The 20,792-nt window shown below is 35.9% G+C and overlaps 1 protein-coding gene across 1 annotated transcript in view; it reads left to right on the forward strand.

Moving 5' to 3' along the window:
- The window catches only part of LOC115216325 (exocyst complex component 5), a 35,020-nt gene extending 15,776 nt beyond the window's left edge, over positions 1-19,244 (forward strand). Inside the window, exons 9-19 of the mRNA XM_029785547.2 lie at positions 3,825-3,901; positions 4,746-4,856; positions 5,963-6,058; positions 7,805-7,955; positions 9,220-9,328; positions 10,838-10,961; positions 12,548-12,634; positions 13,888-13,993; positions 14,874-15,030; positions 15,707-15,867; positions 18,857-19,244. Coding sequence (XP_029641407.1) covers positions 3,825-3,901; positions 4,746-4,856; positions 5,963-6,058; positions 7,805-7,955; positions 9,220-9,328; positions 10,838-10,961; positions 12,548-12,634; positions 13,888-13,993; positions 14,874-15,030; positions 15,707-15,867; positions 18,857-18,943 — 1,266 coding nt within the window. The 3' untranslated portion in view covers positions 18,944-19,244. The remainder of the gene's footprint in view (positions 1-3,824; positions 3,902-4,745; positions 4,857-5,962; positions 6,059-7,804; positions 7,956-9,219; positions 9,329-10,837; positions 10,962-12,547; positions 12,635-13,887; positions 13,994-14,873; positions 15,031-15,706; positions 15,868-18,856) is intronic.
- The last annotated feature ends 1,548 nt before the right edge of the window (positions 19,245-20,792 follow it).

Raw genomic sequence — 20,792 nt, forward strand, 5'->3', positions numbered from 1 at the left:
AGTATTTATGTATGTGTATATATATGTAAATATGTGCATATATATGTATATGTATGTATGTAAGTATGTATGTGTGTATATATATGTAAATATGTGCATATATATGTATATGTATGTATGTAAGTATGTATGTGTGTATATATATGTAAATATGTGCATATATATGTATATGTATGTATGTATGTAAGTATGTATGTGTGTATATATATGTAAATATGTGCATATATATGTATATGTATGTATGTAAGTATGTATGTATGTGTATATATATGTAAATATGTGCATATATATGTATATGTATGTGTGTATATATATGTGTATGTATATATATATATTTGTATATATATGTATGTATCACCATCATCTACACATGCACACACACATGCGCACCTTTGTTTTGGGCTCACCGCTACTTTATTATCTCCTCTTCTTCCTAGCTCTCCTGTGTGACCCCTCTGTCCAGTATTCGCCACAATAGATCACTAGCCACTACACGTTCTTAATTTTCTCTCCTTGTTTCTTTCTGTGGAAGAGCGTAGGCTCGAAACGTTAAAGACTTTTTCACTTCCCAAGTGTTAAACTAATACATCTATTTATTGTCTACACCACCTGATTTCGTCTTTTGTTATTTTGTGAATTATCCCTATATGTTTATATATATGTATGTAAATATATATATATATCTGTGTGTGTGTATACATATATGTGTGTGTGTGTATGTATGTGTGTATATATATATGTGTATATATATGTATATATATATATGTGTGTGTGTGTGTATATATGTATGTATGTATACATATATACTTTGGTAAGTTTTGGCCAGTATTGGCCCAGGTTATGTCTAATTTAGTAGCACCACCTAATGAAGTCATTCAAACCAGGATTCAGACAACATGGCCCACTCAGTTAGAGAGTTATTGTTTATGAAGACATATCTGAGTGTAGGGCATTTATCCAGAGTTTCTTGAAGGAATTTGTCCAAAGACTTTTTGAACTTTATGAGGTCTGTTTCTGCTTTAATGTGTTTTGGTTTAATGTTAAAGAAAGTGGGGCTAATTGAGGTGAAATAATTGTGCCGTATTGTTGTTATGAGATGCAAGTGTGGTTTATGTTGTGGGTGAATAGCACGGGGCCCAAGCCTTGGGTGTATATTAAAGGTGATGCCAACATTATTTGAGCAATGTTGATGGAATATTTTCCACATCATGCAGATGATGTAGCGCTCACTGCGAAGTTGGAAAGAATAAAGTTTGAGCTTTTCTAGTCAATCTCAATAGTCAAAGCCTGTCATGCCATCTATCTTTTTTTTGCAATTGACCTTTGAAGTGCTTCAACTTTCATGATACTTTGTTTTGTGTGGGGACAAAGTGGAGAAGAGAAGGATAATTGTGTGGATATCTCTCAATTGGAAAGTTCTGAGAATCCAGGAACATATTCTGCAGGCCATGTCAACTTTACATTTTATATGAGCAGCCCAGCTTATGTTGTATGTATATATATATATATATATATATATATGTGTGTGTGTGTGTGTGTGTGTGTATCATCATCATCATTTAATGCCCGTTGTCCATGCTGGCATGGGCTGGACAGTTTGACTGGGCTGGCATGCTGGAAAGCTGCTCCAGTCTGATTTGGCATAGTTTTCTATGACTGGATGCCCTTCCTAACTCCAACCACTCCAAGAGTGTAATGAGTGCTTTTACATGCTACCGGCACGGGTGCCAATTGCATGACACCGGGGTGCATGTACATGCCACCAGCACAGATGCCAATTTGCGTGACACCAGTATCTACCACAACTGCACTTTTACTTGACTTAATGGATCTTCTTCTCTAGCACAACATAATGCCAAATGTCTTGATCATTGCCTCCATGAGGCCCAACACTCGAAAGGAACTCAGCCACTTTGCCTCTGTGAAGCCCAACATTCAAAAGATGTTCTTTATGTGCCACCAGCACAGGTGCACTTGGCTTGACAGGTACTCTCAAGCACAGCACATTACCAAACGTCTCAGTCCCCAGTCATTGCCTCTGTGAGGCTCAAAGTTCAAAGATCCTGCTTCACCACCTCATCCCATGCCTTCCTGGGTCTACCTCTACCACAGGTTCCCTCCACAGTCAGAGATCGGCAATTCTTTACACAATGTGTGTGTGTGCGTATGAATATATGAATATGTGTATGTATGTATATACATATGTATATACGTGTATATGTATATAAGCTGAGCTTCACAGAGGAGATGACAAAAGACTGAGACAATCAGCAATTTGCTGTACTTGAGGTAACCTATCCAGCTAAGTAAAATTGAAGCCCTAAAAGCATGTCTTTTATGCTCGTGCCCCATACACATTCTATCCCTGCCAAAACTTTCCCCCATGTCCCATCTTCCTGACACTCTCCTTCCTTCCACCTGTGCTCACCATCAGCTGTATTCCTCCACTTCATATCTCAGTCTTTCCAGTCAAATCTCTTCCCCACAACATATCCTCCTAACAACCCTGCCACTCCACCTTCCAATCTCCTTTTGCAGTCTTATGAACTAACCCACTCACTCACCCTATTCAATCCTTGGTCCCACTTCACTTATGTACACCCCCTTAACTTTAGTGTACCCCTGCCACCATCACATCTTCACCATATTCTCTCTCCCCACTCCCCCTCATCTCGAGGCAGCTATGTATCTTCTTTACTGCAAGGCACTTATTTCTACTCACACCCTAGTCTGTCATCTGGCACAAAGCTACCTTCCTCAAGACTACTTACCGCCTTATCAGTCGAGGGGTCTTGATTATAAATTATTTGATGACTTCATGGCTGTTGGTGCCATGTCAAACATATCCAGTTCACTCTCTGGAGTGATTGACATTAGGAAGGGCATCCAAGCAGAGAGTAGAGCTTGGTACAGTCTTCTGACTTGCCAGCTCTTGTCCAGACTGTTCAACCCATGTCAGCATGGAAATCAGATGTTAAATAATGATGATGATGATGATGATGATATATACGCATACACACACACACTCCATATGCAAAAATGCATGTTGGTAACACTTGAATGTCAAATAAAATATTCTCTCACACATACATCAATTTAAAAAATTGCTCCTATTTAGATTTTTCATTCCTGCTTTGTTTAATATCTTTCCTTCTGTTTTTAACATTAACATTAAATAAATTGTGAAAAAAAACACCTGTTGGCCCTTTAATGAGTTGGAGGGTCAACTACTAAAAGCTTTAGAGAGTATTGTGATCAAGACAGCCTCTTGGAGCCAGGCTATTATTATCTACAGCTGGAAATGACAAGTAAATAGAATGATTCAACCAAAAATCAAACCAGCATTACAAACATTGGCTATAACCATGCCTGTGCCTATAGCCACAGCTGGGCCTGATAATAGAAATGAGTTTTATGCTAAAATTTATTTCCTCTAGTTGTTACATTTCAATGATTGAAATTCATTTGATTTTTCAGGAAAGTGTGTTAGAAAAATTATGAGCACTTAGCTAAATGCCTTACTGAATTTAGCCTTATCCTTCAGCAACACATTGAGTTGAAATCCTACTTCACCATTCAACCTTTCTGGAACAATAAAATATGTAGGAGAATATACTAGAATCAATTTAATCTTCTCCATAAAAGGATTGGCTACACACTTACTCAAGAGAAATCAATAATATATTTCATGCTATTCTAGAATAATTGAGAGATGATGTACTTGGCTATTATCAAAAAACTTTTCAAAAACCCACTTAAGATTTTAAAAATTACAACTCAAAAACAAAATTTCTTAATCAATTATATTTTTATTAACTTCCCAGGAAACTATTTCTAAAAAGTTGGACATCCAGACTGATCCTGAGCAGTATTTAACTAATTTATATGATCTTTATACAAGGTAATCTTATTCGTTATTTTTCCTTTCTTTTCTTCAAATTATAACAAAATTATAATTTTCTGGGCTTAATTTTTGGTATATTTAGATCCACACTTTATTTTGATTGATTTCATCTCCACTCATTATCTTTGAATGTATATATAATAACCACTGTTTTGATTTGATCTGGTACACTTTATTTTTAAAACAAATGTAATAATGTTATTCTACATTATAAACATTGAATTGAAACCCAAAAGAAACCCAGCTACTTGACAGGGCACAAATTATATAGCTAATCTTTTTAGGGCAACAGCATTACATTAGACAGCATCTACCATTCTGTATCAAATTTTATATTATAATTTATTTTTGCTTTTTTAACTTTACTTTCAGTAAGGCTCTCTCTCTCTCTCCATTAAAAATATAGTTAATTCATATGAATAATAACATTTTCATTGACTAAGCCACTTGTTAAAGATAAAATTATATGTAACTACCTGTCAACAGATCACAAAGATGTCTGGCATCTATTTACAATTAGTGTTTAAAAGGTCAACTCTTGATACCAAGCACTGATAGCATAGAAAACACATTCTTTTTAGTTTTAAATGAAAGTTAGTACTGTTTATAAAAAAGATACTTCCAGCAATAATTAGTATGTAACACAAAGTAGATAACTAGTTACATTTGGTCCTCTTGTAACATGTTGCCACCAGTGATCTTCATCATTTTCACTTAGTTATAAGGAAGCTGCTGTAAAGCAAATCTTACACCAAAAGTTCTGTGCATCTGAATAAAACAGTTTTTCTACTACTCTTATTTTTGCTATATTAAACTGATTCTTTTGTTTGTTATTTTTCAGGACAGCTAAGTTATCAAATGACCTATCCAAGTTCAAATTAAGTAATGACAGTTCTTTTCTAAATAAACAGACAAAAAGTATTTTTCACAAACATCTTGAAGCATATATAAGGTAAGGCTTTAGAATTATTATTCAATTCTCTCTATTTATCCTACCCTACCATTGTTCTTGTTGTTGTCATTGTGTGGGAGAGCAGTGCATGCCATCAAAGTGAAACTGGGGTAAAATATACGAAGCCCAGTATACCCATCATGGCTACCCACCTGATAAGAGTACACTAGGCACATGCATCACAACCGTATGTGCGCAACATGGTGATCTCATATCAAGATAAACAGCACATGTCCTTGCAGGTGGGGCCCAGTTAGAATTTTCTTCTGGTTGAGTAACCCATCCCACTCAAAAGCTCCCTGAATAAAAGTTGTTTAAGGATGTTGAACAAAACACCCATCTTTCCAGAGGTGAATTATTCAAACCCCAAAGAATTCCTCTCAACACATGGCTATGATGCTCCCCCACTACTTCTGCTCGTGATCAGAGATGCACATATCGTCAACCACTAAGGGACATGCTCAACTGGTTAAGGTCAAACAACTGACAAGCAAATCTGTGGTATTGAGCAGAATATTTGCTGTAGCCCATCTTTTATACCAAGACAAAACAATGTACATGATAATACTTCCAATCAGTTAAGATCAGGACCCACGAGAGCCACTGTCTGGTACTGCATCAGGGTATTATTATTATTATTATTATTATTACTATTACTACTACTACTACTACTACTACTATTGAATTAGATGATATGCTAATCATAGTTGGGGATATGGGTTGGTTGGGTCTGCAACAGAACATATCCTTTGAGTTAATCCATTATTCAGTTTAACACCACTTCCTGGTCATGGATTCTTCTCTGTCGCAAGCATTTGAGGCCAGCTCTCTGCTTTAAGTACAACTTCTACCTCCCTTCTCACCATTTTCAAAGACCCTGGAAAGATCATAAGCTCACCCCTTTCTCTTGTAATTAGGTTATGAAAATTATTTTTAAAATCCTGCATCATTATATCATTGGGTTCATACATCCTGAGATCTGTTTCACCATTTCCAGCATTTTCCTCAGTTCTTAGATAATTGTTTAAACTAAATATTGAAACATAGATATAACTTTACAGTACACAAGGTCAAATTGATGTAATGATTTTTATTTTTTATTTCAGCCATGAAATTAAATTTCTGCATGAACGCTGTTCATTATTATTGCAAAGATATTATAATAGTAAAAACCATCAAAAAAAGAAAATTCAGTCTGGTGGGTAAGTTTTCCATCAATTGTCACGGGTTTTTATCTAAGTTTACATTTGTTCTTGTATAGAATGTGCAGCTTTCTTTCCATTGATTTCTAACACTGGTACAAAGCAAGAAGTTTTGGGAGAGGGGACAGTCAAATGAAATCCAGTAATTAACTGATATTTATTTGTTGGTCCCCACAAGGATGAAAGGTAAGGTCAGCTTTGGTATGATTTGAACTAAACAAAGGAATGTAACTAAATGTCACAAGGCATTTAACCCAACTCCTCACTACTTGTGCTTTTGTTTATTAGATAGTCCGAGGGGAAGAGAAGTGATCATTGCCTTTTCAATTCCTCAAAGACTAAAAGAGAAGTAAGAAACTGAGATTAACACTGTTAGCATTTGGTGCCCTCAATTGGCATTCATCTTTTTCTTGCTTATTATGCACAGAAAGAGCATAAATGTGAAAATACTCCCTCCCAGATGTGTGAGCAGTTACCATTCTTATAGAAACATCCTTATGTTCTAGAGAGGATTCCCAAAACATCATCATTTTTATCACTCATGGGTCACTGCTGAAGTCTGAATCAAGCATGTTGTGGTACTTCAACCACTCAATCAGTAGGTTGCAATGAAATTTTAAAAAGAAATATAGTTGGTGGCATGGCTTTGCAGTAAGAAATTTACTTCCTAACCAATGGTTTTGAGTTCAACTCCATTGTATGACACCTTGGGCAAGTGTCTTCAGCTATAGCTTCAGGCCAACCAAATATGAGAAGATATTACTTTGCATGGGAATAGATGAAGCGTGGTGACAGGAAGGGCTTCATCATCATCATCATTTAATGTCTGCTTTCCATGTTAGCAGGGTTGGACAGTTTAACAGGAGCCTACACCAAACTTTTGTGTCTGTTTTGGCAGGGTTTTTATGGTTGGATGCCCTTCCTAACACCCACTGCCCCGCAGAGTGGACTCTGTGCTTTTTACGTGGCACAAGCACAAGGAAGGTCAGTTTTGGCAAGGTGTTTACAGTTGGATGCCCTTCCAAATGCCAACCACTTTACAGTGTGGACTGGATGCTTTTGTGGCATCAGCCTCAAATTCCATCTAGCTCACACAAGCATGAAAAAGTAGACACTATATGATAATGATGTATATATATTTACAGCCATTCTTCTATGTTAGCATGGGTTACACAAATACATATTATGGAGGTATTGTTTTACGGCCAAATGCCCTTCCTTCCTTGTCACTAACTTATTCCTGTTTTTCAAGTAACAGAGCTCTCACGCTTCTTTGAAAGTAGAGACACCAGATGATTTGTTGTTAACAACAAACTTTCAAAAAACGTCAACTGTAACTCAGCACTTTTCCATGCAGAACACAGAATGTAAAGATTCACACCTAACAAACACATGCACACACACACACACACACACACACACATATATATATATATATAGAAATGGCTTTGTAAAGTTTCCATCTATCAAAGGCATTGATTGACTCTAGGATAGTGTAGCAAACACTTTGAGCTGCTTAAACTACACTGCCATGCCTGCCCCTTCAAATATACACACTGACTCACTCACTCCCTCCCTCCACAGAAACAAAATATACTCAGGAAAGATGTGGTTAACAGCCAGATTTCTTTCTTTCTTTCTTTCTTTTTTTTTTTTCTTTGTGTTTGCCTGAAAATAAAGACATTTGTTTTGTAGTAAATATATTTTTAGCATCAATTGTGATGTTGCTCTATTTTTTCCTTCTAGCTTCCGGAGAGAATTTCAGGCTGTGATTAATACTGTAAATATCAATATTGGGCCAACCATTGAAAATTACGGAGGTGAAATATTTCTCTCGCAAGAATTAGCAATGAATATTTTACAGGAAACGAAGTTAGCTTTTAAGCGCTGCAAAGTTGTAAGTACATTTTTACATTAATTTATTTTGATTTATCTTTTACCACAATGAAAGCACTGGTTCTCATCCAATCACCTAAGTTAAGCAACGTTGAGCCTAATTAGTACTTAGATGGGTGACCGCTTGGGAAACCTAGGTGCTGTAAGCGTCACACATTGTTTGTTCAACCCATGCTAGCATGGAAAGTGGATGTTAAACGATGATGATGATGATGATTGTTTCATTCATTAGATTGCAACCATGCAGGGGCACTGCCTTGAAGAATTTTAGTCAAACAAATCAACTTCAGTACTTATTCCTTTTTTGAAGCCTTACTATTAATTCTGTTGATCTCTTTTGCTAAACATCTTGGCTACAGTGACATAAACACACTGACACCAGCTGTCAAGTGGTGGTGAGGGACAAACAGACACAACGATACATACACACATGATGGACTTCTTTTAGTTGTGTCTACCAAATCCACTTACAAGGCTTTAGTTGGCCTTAGGCTACAATTGAAGCCACTTGCCGAAAGTACCACACAATGGAATTGAACCCGAAACCATGTGGTTGGGAAGTAAACTTTTTACTGAAAAGCCATGCCTGAAACTATATTTCTTTTTAAAATCTCATTGCAACCTACTAACTGACTGGGTGAAGTACCACAACATGCTTGCTCTAAAGTTCAGATATCAAAATCTTGCCAGAGGTATTATACTGCGTACAAGGCACTATCCACTGTTGCATATCTATCGACCTTAACAGAAAACGTATGTCTGGCTCTTTAGCATTCAAATTAACTACCATGTGTTCAATCAATGTCATTCGTTCACTGATATATCTGACTGCGTTGCTTAATAAATTATTACAAAGAACACAACCACTTCATCACTCAGGAAACGCTGCTTTTATTTGTTTCATTATTTGTTCATGAATAATATCATCATACTTAACTCCTATTATGAATGCTAAAAGTTTCAGCTAGTAAACCAGTTCCTGTGTAGTCACTTAAACATATCTATGAAAGAATCAAATACCTTTCAACAAGATATTGTCATTGCAGGTCTAGTAATGCATAAAGGTTTCTTTATTGCATTATTCCAAACTTGGTAGTATTTAAAGATATGTAAGTGTTGGGTTGGCCCCTTGTCTGCTCATACTCCAAAAGTCAGTTTTTCTCTTTAAAATGTTATTTTTGCATATTGTTTTGTTGTTTATTTATGTGTGCATGTGAGTAAGGGAATATGCTTATGTTTCATTATGTTGATATATTTACTTTCAGATTTCCAGTTCGTCAGACCTACCTTCAAATGCTGTCAAAATTCTAGAAACACTCATACAATATCTTGTAATGGAACATATAGATTATGCAGTTGAATTAGGTCTACAAGGTAATGTTTTAAAGAAATTTCACCTATAAGAAATTTTAAAGGAATTTCACTTAACAAGAAATCATAGCACAAACAGATTCCATGCAATAAATTCTAAAAACTCATCAGTAGTAAAAATCGTTTACATTATATAATTCCAGAAACTTTGTTACACCTTCATTTATTAAGACAGGTAGATACAGAAAATAATCTTTTCTACTCTAAGCACAAGGCCCGAAATTTAGGAGGAGGAGGGGGACAGTTGATTAGATTGACCCCAGTACACAACTGGTACTTAATTTATTGACCCTGAAAGGATGAAAGGCAAAGTCGGCCTCGGCGGAATTTGAACTCAGAATGTAAAGACAGATGAAATACCGCTAAGCATTTTAGTTACAGAAAATAATAAAGAAAGAAAGCATGAGGAATCATACAACAAAAAAAGCAACATTTTTCTAATCTCCTTGAAAAAATATATTTAGTATCTAAGATGGTCAGATGCTAAGTTTAAATTTGTGAATGTAGATAATTCATTAACTGTCTCATCATCATCATCATCATCATTGTCACAGATGTTAAACGACAAAGATGATGATGATGAGATAGTTAATGAATTAATATATTTCTTTTGGTGTTCCTCACTCTTTCTTTCTTTATAAATTTTTTCATTTATGCCTGTTATTTATCAGTCTGTCTGTCCATCCATTCTTTGACTTGTATGTTGTCATAAACACAGGGTTTGGCTGTGTAGTAAAGAAGGTTACTTTGCAACCAGATGTTTTCGGGTTCAGTTCCACTGTGCAGCACCTTGAGCAGGTGCCATCATCTAATATTGCACCAAGCCAACCAATATCTTGTGAGCAAACTTGGTAGATGGAAACTGTGTGGAATTCCATCATATATATATATATATATGCCAGATGCTCCTGTACTGGTTTTTGTGTGTCCCACAAGAGGAGTTGATGCTGGATGTGTCAAAACCATTGTTGTGATTAATAATTTATTCTCATATATTCCATCTTCTGTCTTTTATTTGTTATTTATATGTATACTGCGACTGTTCATGCTGCATATCAACCATATTAATATCATCAACCTGTGATGGCTTGCAAAGATTATAACTTATCCAAAAACTTTCCAGTGTCTTAGATGAAATCATGAACATTGCTACTTCCTATTTACTTTCCTCTGAAACATTTCAAGTTTTGCCTGTAAATTAGTCTAGGATCAAAAGCTTCAGAAGTTTTTTTTTTTTTTTTACCTTATTGTTCTAATAGATCAGTGAATTACAGAATGTTACATTTTTTTCTGCCATTTGTACCAACAGCACTAAATATGCTCTAGTAACATTATTAATCATTAGTAATCAGTAAGATTATTATTTCCTGAACTATTCAAAGTAACAGTCATATTCTTATTGGCATCACACCACCTTCATTAAATACTTTCATTTAATCAAAATCCTTAACCTAGAGATGCTATAGGTGCACAGCAAGAGTACATGCGTTCCTTGATAATTTTCTATTACAGCTATTCCATTGGCTGAGGCAAGGACCCTTCCTGAAATATATTTCTTCGATGTCACTGGTCAAGCAAACACTCTTTTCCATCTTTTTGAAAAGCAATTTATGGACAGTTTAGTACCATTGGTTCTGTAAGTATTAATCAAATATAACTGAACCTTTCTTATGAATTGTATTTTATTGTATTTTACAAATAATATCCAGGTTCATTAAGTGACTTCTCATATTTTTTTAAGTATTAGTTTTAAAATATTTGGCTATATTTTGTTTAATTAAATTAACATATAAAAAAGCTATAACTTTTTTGCCCATTTATCAGTATGATTTCCCTTTAGTCATAACTAAATGATAGAACAGTTACTGCTGTGTTCTGACCGAGTACACCATGTCATGTACTCACAAGCAGAATCTAATGGCTTATTGCTGAGACTGTCTTGCATTCAACCACTACATATTAGAATATGAAGCATGATTGTCAACTAAAGAGATGCATAGTATATTTGTAGATTGCTCTGACTAGTCAACTACCCATTTTCCATAGGTTTGGTCTGTCAAAGCTGATCTGCAACTACACAGTATCTCTGGTAACAGTAACTGGATAATAAGGGCAATTCTATGCAGTTGCTTAATATGCAACCACATAGAGCCTGTTATTACATTAACAGTATACCTGAGTTAACAATTATAGCAGATCATCTCACTTTGCTTTGCATCACCTCAGTTGATAAAACAATAAAAGTAGGCACAGACATGGCTGTGTGGTTAAGAAACTCACTTTGCAAAGTGATTTCTTCTATAGCCCAGGGCAAACCAACGACTTTTGAATAAATTTCATAGATAGAGACTGTGTAGAAGTTCATCTATATATTGATGTGTGAGTGTTTTTGCGTCTATGTTTGTTTCCCTATCATCGCCTGGCATCCCTGTAACTTAGTGGTTTGACAAAAGAGACCGATATAATATGCACCAGACTTTACTGTGGGTCAGTTTAACTAAAACTTTTCAAGGTAGTGTACCAGCATAGCCACAGTCCAATAACTGAAACAAGTAAAAAATTAAAGATAAAAGTGTTCTAGATTCCAATTCAGTATAGCCTTCCCTACAAGTTTCCACCCTTTCATTTGTATCCTGCAGAGCAGTATTGCTATTATTGAGGCAGTGGATCAATTAAAGTAATTAAGTGCAAGGCTACCATATTTACTTGTGTATAAGTCACACTTCTAATTTAGTGTTAAATCTTGATAAAAAATTTTTCGATTTATAGGTTTAGCTTTGTCCCATGTATAAGTCATATCCCAGCTTTTTTCATTTAATATCAAGTATAAAACAGGGTGACTTGTACATAAGTAAATATGGTCATTGCTAACAGATTGAACTACTATTTGTACTCAAATCTTATGAGGGTCAAATTTATCTTTTAATTCTTCTCTGGATCTCAGCTGGTTTATGGAGTAGCAGAACTGTTATAACAGACAAAATATTTTATATTCTGTATTCAAATCCCATTGAAGTCAGCTTTATCTTTCATCCCTTCTCATTCAATGAAATAAGTACCACTCAAATACTGGGATTGAGTATATTGACAAAGCACAGACTCCCCTCAAAATTGCTGGTCTCATGTGTATAATTTTTCTGTATAGTAAATTCAAAAGACTATGAGTATTTTTCTGAAAATTCATGTCTTTTACTAATATAAGAATTTGTTAATATTTTACAGCTCTTCACCTAAGCATAGTACTTGTTTACAAAGGAAAAGGGAACTTCGTGATCAGCTAGAAACTAAAATTGATCTTGGTTTAGACAGGTAAATACACTTTACAGTACTAATAATGTGACAAAAATTACTGCTGTGTAAATATATATCGTTGCTATTATGCAAAAGTGTTGTAAGTCCAAAATGTTACTTTTTCAGAAAACATAAAAATAGTTTTACCATTCCATTTTCTTTTTACATTAGCAACAGTTTCAGCCTAACAATAATATTTTGTTGGGTGCATAAGTCATAACTCCATGCATGTATGATACTTTCAATCAAAAATACTTTTGCAAAACTGTTGTATGTGGGACTTACTACACTTTTGAAAAATGCTAAACCATTGTACTACACTTTGACAATTTTCATATCTTGACATCTGAAGCAGCTAGAGGTATGATAGTTTGAGCAAAAGAACTGGCTATTGCATCATCATCATCATCGTTTAACATCCTCTTTCCATGCTGGCATGGATTGGATGATTTGATTGAGGGCTGGCAAGCCAGAAGGCTGCACCAGGTTCCAATCTGATCTGGCAAAGTTTCTACAGCTGGATGCCCTTCCTAATGCCAACCACTCCGAGAGTGTACTGGGTGCTTTTTACATCCCACCGGTATGATGGCCAGTCAGGCGGTACTGGTAATGACCACGCTCAAACAGTGCTTTTTACGTGCCACCGGCACGGGTGCCAGTCAGGCAGCACTGACAACAACCACACTCAAATGGTGCTAGCGAAATTAAATATTGAAACAAATGCATTTGGCCAAATTTGGACATACAACAGTTTAACATAATAGCAATGATATGATCTTATAAAAATCATTCATCATCATCGTCATCATTTTAATTTCACTTTTCCATGCTTGCATGAGTTAAATGAAATTCATTGAAACAAATTTTCTGGGTGCCTTCCTGTTGCCCTAACCTCACTAGATTTCAAAGAAGATATTTCCCTGTGGCTTAATATGTTTTCAGGGAAGATTAGAAATAATCAATACCAATTGTATGTTAGTGACACTCATTTACAACTGTTATGATGCAATATCAAGACAAAGACACACACACACACAAGGATGTATGATGGGCTTAGCCTTGTTGGGCAGTTTCAATTCAGTAGCAAAACTCACATAGCACATTTTCTGCATGCATATCCTATACAGTAAACTTCCTAATAGACAACACAGCTCGCACAACACATACTCTGCTGAATTACATCACTGAACAATGTAGTTAAATGCTTCATACCCGACACAACAACGTGTGTGTGTGTGTGTGTGATTTAATCTTTGATATTTCTTTTCTAGATCAATCTCTGCAATTATTGGAGCTATTCGCCATATACTTGTAGCAGAACAGAAGAAATCTGATTTCAAACCAGACTTGGAAGCAAATATGCAAATGCGTTCTGAGGTAACTGCTTACAAATGACAAAAACGTTTTTCTCTCTCTCTCTCTCTCCCTCTCTCTCTCTATCTATCTATCTCTATCTCTCTGATGGTTGTTGAAGATTAAGAGAGAGATACTTATGGTGATAGTCTATACATATTTTCATCATCTTTGAGATGCTCTCTGAATTGTATTATATTATGTTTGACACTGTAAAGTATTAGATCAAGTATTTTATTACCAAGTTAGTATTGTGCTTTGTATGTACATACTGCATTTTATTTGAGCATTCCACCTCAAATACATGTGCTCCTATCAGTATAGGTGCAGGCAAAGCTGTGTATTTAAGTTCATTTTTAAACCATGTAGTCTGGATTTCAGCCAATTGAGCAGCACTTTTGACAAACCTCAGTAAAAATAAGTCTTTGAGTAAAATTTGGTAGCAAAAGTTGTGTGGAAACCCTTTGGAAAAGCCATACTTTCTCCTGGTTTGTAAATTAAATGTGCCACTCAGTTTAACCCAGTGTTCCTTGGATGCCTTTAGGAGAGTTCATTCTCTTCTGAGCATTTGGCCCTGATCCCTAGATCCCCTGGACCAAGACTGTTCAAATCATCACCACCAGTCCTATAAGGGGCTAGTGTGACTTCAAAAGATGTCAATAGTTTGGTTTTACTTTAGACATTGATAACCAGAACAGAGTGGGAAACATAGAGAATTATGCTGGAGATTAACTCCCATACCTCTACCCTTTGTTATCTTAAGAATCTTTAGAACAAGCCATTTACATATATATATATAAAAACACATACACACTCACACACATGCACATAATTTATAAAAGTGATGACTAATACTTTCCAAGTGTTAATATTTTATCTGATTACTTTTCTTTTCCTTTTGTAGGCATGTGCAAGGACTGTAATTTTCCTACACAGTCAGATTGAAAATATCCGGCTAAGTTTAGATGGTAAAAATGTTGATGTCGTCCTCACTGAACTTGGTACGCGATTCCATCGTCTAATATTTGAACATTTCCAGCAGTTTCAATACAACTCCTTAGGTAAGTTTGAATTCACCCTTAAATTCAGTGGGGTAGAAGAGAATGTGATAGGAAGAAGACAGGGTGATGGGAGAGTGTCAGAAGTGGGAGTAATGTCTGTGAGAGAAAGAATGCTGCTGAACAGCAACAAGGAATATAACAGAGTAAGCCTAAACATTTGCTTGCACTATTGACAAAATAAGGTATTGTGGTGAAGAATGAATTGAAACTTTTAGCATCATCAGTTCAATTAATGTCTGTTTTACATACTGTATGGGTTAGACAGTTCAACAGGAGCTGGTAAGCCAGAGAATTGTATCAGGCTCTAATGTCTGCTTTGACAGGATTGCCACAGCTGGATGCCTTTCCTATCACCAACCACTTTACAGAGTGTAAAGTGATGATAAATAATATTGATGTAACTAATTATATGTTGATATAAAAATAGTAAAATTAAGGAAGAAGAGGACTTCTTTTAGGACTTGTGGGGAAACTTTCTGCTACAAAAGTCAATATGCTGATGTTATTGTTAAGCCCCTTGGTCAACCCTGAACAAGTAGATATTTGATCAAAGGTATTTAAACCATGAACATAGGAGTATCTAGATATAAATTAGATGTTATTTCCTTAGATTAATCAGTGTTGATTTTCTATGTAATATATGAATGATTGATTTTTGTGTTTGATTCTGTTTCAGGTGGAATGTTGGTTATCTGTGATGTCAATGAATATAGAAAAGCTGTCAAAGAATTTAAGATCCCTCTCATCAATCAGTTATTCGATAAATTACATGCTTTGTGCAACTTGCTAATGGTTGTACCAGAGACGCTGCAGCAAGTTTGTACTGAAGAGCCATTGGTAAAACAAGAAAAATTTCTTTTTTCTATGTTCCGGTTTACTGTACTGTAATTTTCTATTTATGCCTAATTTGTTTGAAGCTATCCAACTGCTATTAATATCAGTGCATGTGAAGACAGAGAGCAAATATCATCATCATCATCATTTAACGTCTGCTTTCCATGCTAGCATGGGTTGGACGATTTTGACTGAGGGCTGGCAAACCAGATGGCTGCACCAGGCTCCAATCTTGACCTTGCAGAGCTTCTACAGCTGGATGCCCTTCCTAACGCCAACTACTCTGAGAGTGTAGTGGGTGCGTTTTACATGCCACCGGCACGGGGCCAGTCAGGCGGTACTGTCAATGACCTCGCTCAAATCTTTTTACACATGCCACCAGCACAAGTGCCAGTAAGGCGACGCTGGTAACAATCACGCTTGAATGGTGCCTTTTATGTGCCACCGACACAGAAGCCAGTTAGCCGCTCTGGTAACGATCATGCTCATATGGTGCTCTTGGCACCCCACTAGCACAGGCACAAGTGCCAGTAAGGTGATGCTGGTAATGATCACACTCGAATGGTGCCTTTTATGTGCCACTGGCACGGAAGCCAGTTAACCGCTCTGTCAACGATCACACTCGTATGGTGCCCTTTGCACCCTGCTAGCATGGATGCCAGTACCTTTCATAGTAGCTGTACATCTATAACAAAACCAGGGCTGCATCCTCAAAGAACCATTCAATTAATATACAAATCAATATGCTACAAACCACTTGTCAACCAATACTTTATACCTTGCCTGTTTCTCCAACCATTGTATCAATCTGTAAAATTTCAAACTAAACTCTGATTGTATTGATTTGACTATCTGTAATGTGTCTGCCAGAATTGCTTGATATTAACTGTTCATCAACTGTGTTTGTATCAGTGGACCATTTTTGATTCCTATTTTACTTGGGTGGATCCCCATAGCCATTCAATGTTTAAAAAATCCTATTGTATTTTTATGATTAAATATTATTAGGACTTACTCGTTTTTTTTTTACTCTTTTACTTGTTTCAGTCATTTGACTGCGGCCATGCTGGAGCACCGCATTTAGTCGAGCAAATCGACCCCAGGACTTATTCTTTAGGAGCCTAGTACTTATTCTATCGGTCTCTTTTGCCGAACCGCTAAGTTACAAGAACGTAAACACACCACCATTGGTTGTCAAGTGATGTTGGCAGAGATAAACACAGACACACAAACATACACACACACACACACACCACACATATATATATATATATATATATGCATACATATATACGACGGGCTTCTCTCAGTTTCTGTCTACCAAATCCACTCACAAGGCTTTGGTCAGCCTGAGGCTATAGTACAAGACACTTGCCTAAGGTACCACGCAGTGGGAATGAACCCGGAACCATGTGGTTGGGAAGCAAGCTACTTACTACACAGCCACTCCTGCACCTGTGTAAAAATTGTTAAAATGTTTTGTGTATTGTAGACGTATAAAGAATTTATTGCATATAAACTTTACTGGTCTGAAGCACAATTTTTTTTATGGTTGCTGAAAAATTACCATGGACCCCCCCCACACACACACACACACACACAATTTACTATATTGCATCTGTGATTCCCTCAAAATCTTACATGGACCCTGGTTGAGAACCATTGGTCTTGATTAAGCATGCCAGGATTAATAAACATCAACTGTACTGACTTCACTGGAAATTAGTTGTCTGCCAGAATTGGTACCAATTGTGTTGACTTCATTGGTCTAGAAGGTGTCTGCCAGAATTAATAAACATCATGTTTTGACTTCTCTTTTCTGAAAGTTGTCAACCAGAAATACTAAGGAAGGGCATGAAACCATAGAAACCATACCAAAGCAAACAGTAAACCTTAGCACAATCCTCTGGTTCACCAGTTCCTATCAAACCATCCAACCCATGCCAGTGTGGAAAACAAGCATCAAATAGTGATGTCAATATACTGACTTCCCTAGGCTGGAAGGTATCTGCCAGAATCACTTGCTCTACCCTTCTTTCTGATATATTCTTTTACTAGTCTCATTTGTATATTCTATACTGGATCTCCACCTTCTAGGATATAGTCAATTATGTCGATGCCCATTGCTTATTTTATCAAAAGATAAATGGCAAAGTGTACCTGGGTAAAATTGAATTTAGAACATAAAGCAACATAATCAACTACCACAAGGTACGTTGTATGATGCTCTGTTGTTTGATAAGAACTGCTGTTAGTTTAATCTGTATGAGATTTTCAGAACATGTTTTGTTTATAGTAGAGAGGTTGCTGCACTACAGTTTTCACATTCTTTCTTTCTTCTTCTTCCTCCTCCTTTTTCCTATGGCCTTGGTAATAAGCATGGCAAAAAAAACAAACAAAGAGATTTAGATGCAAACAGATAATGCATTTAATATCAATACAACATAAAGTGATAGTACATAAATACAATGGGATTGCAGTACATATGGCAAGACAATTTCAGACATTACACTCTGTGTCAAAGGTGACATACTGGAGTGAGAGAGAGAGTGTGTGTGTGTGTGCATGCGCAGGTATGCTCTCTCTCCCTCTCTCACACTCACACATGCATGCACACAATTTTCCTCTTGCACATACACATACATTCACATTCTCCCTCTCACATACACACACACACACACACACTCTGTCTCGCCCCATTTTTGTTTCTCTTTGTAGACTGAAATTACTCATGAAATACTTTGAAAATTTAAATCTTTGGTGAATAGGAGAGGAAAAATGATAAAAGTACTTTAAATAAAGTTTTAATGAACTATGTAACTGCCTACAAATAATCTAGGTTAAAACAGATAAATTTATGCAAATTATTACACTGATAGTGAACATAATAAAATTTCTGACAAAACTAGTTATTTTTCAGTTACACATCAAGCATATTATTAAGATTTCAATATGTTCTTCATGTACTAACCCATTTTTCTTTCTATTTCAGGCTGGACTTGACAAATCTGTTATTTTGGCTTTTGTACAACTTCGTGTTGATTTCCGATCATCTAAATTGGCATCACTACTTAAATAATTTCTGTTATATACACGTGCTGTTATATACACATGCAATCTTACTATTTAATTCTCTACTATAATATTCTTTCAGCAATATATATATTTGCATGTACAAACTTCAAGAGATTATAGTGAATCTAAGTTTGAAACAAAAAAATGTCCAGCTTTTAAACATGTGTTGTAGATATTTAACATTTGTGAGAGCCTGTGTGTATTTCATGCGTACCAATTGTACACTTTTTAAGAAAAGTTACCAATAAAATCAATAAAGAAATATTTTAAAAATAAAGAGTTTTTAAACAAAATATTTCAATTTACAGCAGTACATTCTACTCATTATTTTGTAAGGAAACATTTGCTTATTGTTAAAAAAAATGTTGATTTCTTATACTGTTAAAACTTTATTTAAATTTAAAACCATCCATTATGACATTTTATTAAAGTTTCTCTATTGTGTATTTTACACCATAAATACCACTGTATATTGGCTTATTTATTCATATTAAAGTGTTCAATAATTATACATTTTATCTATTCTTTTTAACTTTTATCAAGATGAAAGATTATGAGTTGACAAATTATGTACAAGACTTAATGCCATATTAATAGATTAGTTTCATTCGTTTAAGTTTGAGCATAGGCCCAACATTGCTTTACATCTTCTTGTTGATAAACTACCACATGCTTATCTTCATGTTAGCCATGATTGAAGACATTCTGACTTTGACCATCCCATTTTTTTTATTAATCAAATTCTGTGGCATAAGTAGCCCTTAAGTGCATAAGGGTTAATTGGAGTGTATGAGCAAGTTGTTTCACCCTAAGATCAAATGTCTTTCAGTTATCCCCATCCTATTTTTTTTTTATCTGTATCAGTGATTATGTTGTCCAATGTATTATTTTTTATTTTTGTTGTTTTTATAACCCCAAATCAGATTTGGCTGCTATTTCTAGTAGGACAAGCAATCAACCTGGAGTTCCTTTGGCTTACTCTTTACTCTTTTACTTGTTTCGGTCATTTGACTGCGGCCATGCTGGAGCACCGCCTTTAGTCGAGCAAATCGACCCCAGGACTTATTCTTTGTAAGCCCAGTACTTATTCTATCGGTCTCTTTTGCCGAACCGCTAAGTGACGGGGACGTAAACACACCAGCATCGGTTGTCAAGCAATGCTAGGGGGACAAACACAGACACACAAACACATATACACACACATATATATATATACATATATACAACAGGCTTCTTTCAGTTTCCGTCTACCAAATCCACTCACAAGGCATTGGTCGGCCCGGGGCTATAGCAGAAGACACTTGCCCAAGATGCCACGCAGTGGGACTGAACCCGGAACCATGTGGTTGGTTAGCAAGCTACTTACCACACAGCCACTCCTGCACCTGTTAGTGTATTATTTAAGATAGTTGGGTGTGATTCAAATCAGACTTAGCTGTTATTTCTTGGCCAAGCACCCACATAGTGCCCTTGTTAATTAGCACTTGTATATCCCCACGTCAGCTATGTCCAAACAGAAGCAGATCTATAGCATCATACAGGTACTAGACATGATATGTCACCTTCTGATCTGCTTTTCCTATTTACATCATGCTTGTATCTAGCAGAAGACCATAGTGCACATTCTGAAATGCAGTGATTAATCAATGAATTATAGTCTGGACATATCTCCACTGTCCAATCTATTTCTATATATTAGCAGATGCTGATGGTCACCAGATTATGAACTGGTAAGTTCAATTTATTCAGAATATAATAATTGCTGGTCCTCTGCACTGATTCTTAATGCATCCCAGCTTAGTCTTTGGTGGTTACATTCAAAGATGTTACTTCTGTAGTATTCTGATTGCATC

This window comes from Octopus sinensis, linkage group LG1 (genome assembly GCF_006345805.1).
Source record: "Octopus sinensis linkage group LG1, ASM634580v1, whole genome shotgun sequence".
NCBI lineage: Eukaryota > Metazoa > Mollusca > Cephalopoda > Octopoda > Octopodidae > Octopus > Octopus sinensis.